This window comes from Salvelinus namaycush, chromosome 4 (genome assembly GCF_016432855.1).
Source record: "Salvelinus namaycush isolate Seneca chromosome 4, SaNama_1.0, whole genome shotgun sequence".
In the NCBI taxonomy this organism is placed as follows: Eukaryota; Metazoa; Chordata; class Actinopteri; order Salmoniformes; family Salmonidae; genus Salvelinus; species Salvelinus namaycush.
Genome location: NC_052310.1, coordinates 82,936,870 through 82,942,869, shown reverse-complemented (window position 1 = coordinate 82,942,869; position 6,000 = coordinate 82,936,870). Strand labels below are relative to the sequence as shown.

General features: G+C 43.2%; 1 protein-coding gene across 1 annotated transcript in view; it reads right to left on the bottom strand.

Annotated features, from left to right (window-relative positions):
* Positions 1-314: 314 nt before the first annotated feature.
* LOC120046866 (integrin alpha-9-like) overlaps positions 315-6,000 on the bottom strand; it is a 165,730-nt gene continuing 160,044 nt past the window's right edge. The window contains exon 28 of the mRNA XM_038992441.1: positions 315-1,314. Coding sequence (XP_038848369.1) covers positions 1,213-1,314 — 102 coding nt within the window. The 3' untranslated portion in view covers positions 315-1,212. The remainder of the gene's footprint in view (positions 1,315-6,000) is intronic.

Sequence of the window (6,000 nt, the reverse complement as noted above, 5' to 3'; positions counted from 1 at the left end):
TTTGCTTGGTTATCAGCATTTCTTCATGCGAGTGACAACTTCGATGTGTGACAAAAAAATATATCTATGTTTATGGTGAATGGAAGGTCTACACACAGAAATATAATTTTGACTTGAATGGGAATGTCCGCTCCTGTAATTGTATTTCTGTGGGCCTTCATTGGACTTGCGTGGCTGGTTGCCCATATAGCTATCTATCCAAGGGAGAGGGAGATGTGTGCGATATTAAAGAGATATTTGTGAGCAGGAAACAGTACAGAATTAAAAGACACAATCTTTCACACTCCAGAAAATCCACGTCTCACAATACTGGATAATATACAAATTGACTCATTTACTATACATAACATGCTGTGTGTTTGGCCTGGAAACTAAAGGAAAGACGCCGAAACATAGCATTAACTCGGACATCAGTGCTTTAAAAAAAACATATATATGCTTACGTTAGATTTCAAAAACTCGAACCAACCATTTCGCAAAGCCCCAATTTAATACAATATGGCTTTAATATGTATAAAAATAAATGTTCACTACTATTAAAACAGAGCCCTGAGGGTTTTTGTTGTCCCGTCCGATAATATCCGCGTCATTGCCACATCCTGTCCAAGGACGTCTATCTCCTTCGGTGTATTCAGTGACGTGAAATACTCAGAACGTTGCAGATAGAAATAGAATGTTTAGAGCTAACGCATCATGTCTGTTCTGCACAATATATTTCTATCTGAATGTTCTGGAACATTACAGCATCCTGAACAGGCCCGTTGTTTCTTTAACAGTTCCATTTTGTTTATTTCCGTTGGCAGGAAGTTTCCTCCATAGGGACTAATTGAATTCTATTGCGAGTGTTGTATTAATTTGACACCAAACGGAAGAAAACAGACAAACAGGAATGGAATCCATGGGATTGTCCAATAAGAAACGCTCATTTCCAATTTCCGTTGCACTGAATTAGGGTCCTAATGAACCTGACCCTAGCGAGCGACACCAACCTCCACCTCAGATGTCTGTCTGTTAGTTCCCTCGATCCCCAGTCTCCCACCCACAAAAAAAAGTCTCCCTCCAAAAAATCCAGAGACCATTTATTTCTCTTCCACATATGGAAGATTGAAGGGCCCTTATTCCTGATTGGCTGGCTGTGGTGAAAGCTCTCAGCTCATTGGATCCTCCATTGACACAATCCCCACACCCTGTGCTCTGTGTCTTCTCTGTCCCTCAGTGGTTCTTTTCCACCCAATCCCAGCTCTCGTCAGCTCTGTCCTTCCTGTTTTTCTCGGCCTCGATGATCTCCTGGTAGCGCCGGCGGAAGAAACCCATCTGGGAGAGGGGAATGAGAAAAGGAGGAGAGAAGAGGATGAGAAGGAGAGGGGGAGAGAAGACAAACACTTGCTGTTAGCTCCGGTTCAGTGGTTAAGGAGGTGGACCTATGACCAGATGTTTGACCTGTTAAGATTGATAGTCTATTACCTCTGCTCATATGGACCTCGATGGTCAACAGTTGCTTAAATCTCAGGTGCAATGGTTAGTTAGTGAGTGAGATGGACCTTTGACCCCTGTCAGCTGTTCTTAGTGTCAGTGGCTTCATATATCTTGTTTGTATTTATTATATAGGACAGTGAGACTGAGGGCTTGCTAGCAGTGGGTCGGATTCGAACCCTCGCTTGGACTGGTGCATGTATTCCTGAGGCAGCAACTTAGACCACTAGACCATCCAGGCAAAGCAGTCAGTTGTTCTAAGGGCCAATGGGAAGGAGCAGTGGTCAGTGTGATGGACCTACGGCTAGATGTTTGACCTGTTAAGATTTACTAGCCTCTATTATACTGGCCATCAGGCAGGAACCACCAGGTTAGAACCTTGTGGAATGAAGGTTTCCCTGGCTGGAGAAGCTGTTGAGGGCCTTTCCACATAAGCAGAGCCCAGAGCAATGAATGCTTCTCTGGCTGGAAAAGCTGTTGAGGCCCTTTGTTCCATTAGGAGCTCAAAGTGAGCTTCCAGGCTCTGCTCTTGTTGTGACACTAGTTGGGCTATCTTTGTTGTGCACCAAGTTTAAAATGTTTTATGTAGTTTCTACTATTCTAAATGTTTTATTTGATGATGAAGTGATGGTTGTGTGGTATTGTCATGTTATTGTGGTATTGGCATGGTTACGTGGTATTGGCATGGTTACGTGGTAGTGTCATGGTAGTGTCATGGTATTGTCATGGTAGTGTGGTATTGTCATGGTATTGTGGTATTGCCATGGTATTGTGGTATTGCCATGGTATTGTGGTATTGCCATGGTATTGTGGTATTGCCATGGTTACATGGTATTGTCATGGTATTGTGGTATTGTCATGGTTGTGTGGTAGTGTCATGGTTGTGTGGTAGTGTCATGGTATTGTGGTAGTGTCATGGTATTGTGGTAGTGTCATGGTATTGTGGTAGTGTCATGGTATTGTGGTAGTGTCATGGTATTGTGGTAGTGTCATGGTATTGTGGTAGTGTCATGGTATTGTGGTAGTGTCATGGTATTGTGGTAGTGTCATGGTATTGTGGTAGTGTCATGGTATTGTGGTAGTGTCATGGTATTGTGGTAGTGTCATGGTATTGTGGTAGTGTCATGGTATTGTGGTAGTGTCATGGTATTGTGGTAGTGTCATGGTATTGTGGTAGTGTCATGGTATTGTGGTAGTGTCATGGTATTGTGGTAGTGTCATGGTATTGTGGTAGTGTCATGGTATTGTGGTAGTGTCATGGTATTGGCATGGTTACGTGGTATTGGCATGGTTACGTGGTATTGGCATGGTTACGTGGTATTGTCATGGTATTGTGGTATTGTCATGGTATTGTCATGGTTGTGTGGTATTGTCATGGTTGTGTGGTATTGTCATTGTTGCGTGGTATTGTCATGGTTGCGTGGTATTGTCATGGTTGCGTGGTATTGTCATGGTTGCGTGGTATTGTCATGGTTGCGTGGTATTGTCATGGTTGCGTGGTATTGTCATGGTTGCGTGGTATTGTCATGGTTGCGTGGTATTGTCATGGTTGCGTGGTATTGTCATGGTTGCGTGGTTGGTTGCGTGGTATTGTCATGGTTGCGTGGTATTGTCATGGTTGCGTGGTATTGTCATGGTTGCGTGGTATTGTCATGGTTGCGTGGTATTGTCATGGTTGCGTGGTATTGTCATTGTTGCGTGGTATTGTCATGGTTATGTGGTATTGTCATGGTTGCGTGGTATTGTCATGGTTGCGTGGTATTGTCATGGTTATGTGGTATTGTCATGGTTGCGTGGTATTGTCATTGTTGCGTGGTATTGTCATGGTTGTGTGGTATTGTCATGGTTGCGTGGTATTGTCATGGTTATGTGGTATTGTCATGGTTGCGTGGTATTGTCATGGTTGCGTGGTATTGTCATGGTTGCGTGGTATTGTCATTGTTGCGTGGTATTGTCATGGTTGCGTGGTATTGTCATGGTTGTGTGGTATTGTCATGGTTGCGTGGTATTGTCATGGTTATGTGGTATTGTCATGGTTGCGTGGTATTGTCATGGTTGCGTGGTATTGTCATGGTTGCGTGGTATTGTCATGGTTGTGTGGTATTGTCATGGTATTGTGGTATTGTCATTGTTGTGTGGTATTGTCATGGTTATGTGGTATTGTCATGGTTGCGTGGTATTGTCATTTTTGCGTGGTATTGTCATGGTTATGTGGTATTGTCATGGTTGCGTGGTATTGTCATGGTTGCGTGGTATTGTCATTGTTGTGTGGTATTGTAATGGTTGCGTGGTATTGTCATGGTTGCGTGGTATTGTCATGGTTGCGTGGTATTGTCATGGTTGCGTGGTATTGTCATTGTTGTGTGGTATTGTAATGGTTGCGTGGTATTGTCATGGTTGCGTGGTATTGTCATTGTTGTGTAGTTGGTATGCTGTGTAGTTGTTGTTGTTGCTCAAAGCCCCTCAAGGATAAATCACGTATTTAAAAAAAATGTTTTTATTGAATGTAATTTAAAAAGGAATGGGAAGAATACACTGGCTACACATAGCCTCTGTTCATACTATGTGCCTTAGTGGTCAACAGACTGAAGAATATCATTTGCCTTTTCCAGAAACATTCACCAGTTGAAAAGCAAAAGGAAAAATGATACCAGAAGGGGATCACCAACACCACATGTGGTGTTTTGGAATGCCTGAAGCGATCCTGCTACTTATTTTTCTTCAAAAAACATTGACCAGTCTTGAACTGGATTCTGCACTCCATGACAATACACTGAGCGTACAAAACATTAGGAACACCTTATCTTTCCATGACATAGACTGACCAGGTGAAAGCTATGATCCCTTATTGATGTTACTTATTAAATCCACTTCAGCCAGTGTAGAGGAAGGGTTGGAGACAGGTTAAATAAGGATTTTTAAGCCTTGAGACAATTGAGACATGGATTGTGTATGTGTGCCATCTAGAGGGTGAATTTTCAAGACAAAATATTGAAGTGCCTTTGAATAGGGTATGGTAGTACGTGCCAGGCGCACCAGTGTGTCAAGAACTGCAATGCAGCTGGGTTTTTCACGCTCAACAGTTTCCTGTGTGTATCAAGAATGGTCCACTACCCAAAGGACATCCAGCCAATTTGACACAACTGTGGGAAGTATTGTGCAAGCATCCCTGTGGAATGCTTTAGACACCTTGTAGAGTCCTGGCCCTGATGCATTTTGGTTGTTCCGAACTCAATAGTAGGAAGGTGTTCCTAAGGTTTTGTACACTCAGTGTATAGTTTGTATAAGGAAAATATAGAAATTCAGTAAACATCAGCTAGATAGACAGATGAATAGATACACACCATGGATCTGTTGATGTCTATCTAAACATAGAGATGACGCTACTGTGAGAACACTAAGGGTCAGCTCAGCGAAAAGACAACAAAAGAGATCTCTCTCTCTCTCTCTCTGATTCAGACAGGCTGTGTCCCAAATGGCACCCTATTCCCAACATTGTGCACTACTGATTAGAGCCCTCAGAGTCCTGGTAAAAAGTAACACACTATATATGGAATAGGGTGCCATTTGAGACACAGCCTGTTTTTTTCTCCCACAGGAATTCCCTCAGAGGAAATAGTAGACATGTGCAGCTCTTGTACGTGGGGTTTACTTTGGCAGAGTGCAAGGACTTGGAGAAAGGGAGGGCTGGTGTTACAAACACACACAGTATATTCCAGGAGCAACATTTCAGGGTTTAGTCGTGCTATTCCCAGTGGGAGTAGCAAACGAGGGAAAGAAAGAGTTTTGTGTGAAGAGAAGTAAAGGGGTCTGGTCTGTACAGAGAAGTAAAGGGGTCTGGTCTGTACAGAGAAGTAAAGGGGTCTGGTCTGTACAGAGAAGTAAAGGGGTCTGGTCTGTACAGAGAAGTAAAGGGGTCTGGTCTGTATAGAGAAGTAAAGGGGTCTGGTCTGTATAGAGAAGTAAAGGGGTCTGGTCTGTATAGAGAAGTAAAGGGGTCTGGTCTGTATAGAGAAGTAAAGGGGTCTGGTCTGTATAGAGAAGTAAAGGGGTCTGGTCTGTATAGAGAAGTAAAGGGGTCTGGTCTGTATAGAGAAGTAAAGGGGTCTGGTCTGTATAGAGAAGTAAAGGGGTCTGGTCTGTATAGAGAAGTAAAGGGGTCTGGTCTGTATAGAGAAGTAAAGGGGTCTGGTCTGTATAGAGAAGTAAAGGGGTCTGGTCTAGACATCAATTGGGGGTCATTTCCCCTCAAATCTATCTTTCATGTGTGTGGTATGATGTGTGTGGTATGCATGGTCAGTGTACATTTTTGTGACGTCCATGTTGTTCCTTGTGTGGTTGTTAATGACTATCCAAGAGCACCTCCCCTATGACTGACTGACTGACTGACTGACTGCATGCCACTCTAATCCAAGAGAAGCAGCATTTCACAACTGGACCGTGTGAACCAATCCCTGGGACCAGGAAAATGTAGCACTGATAAATGCTTGATGGCTGAAGTGTGTCCATTGTGACTGCTGATGATAA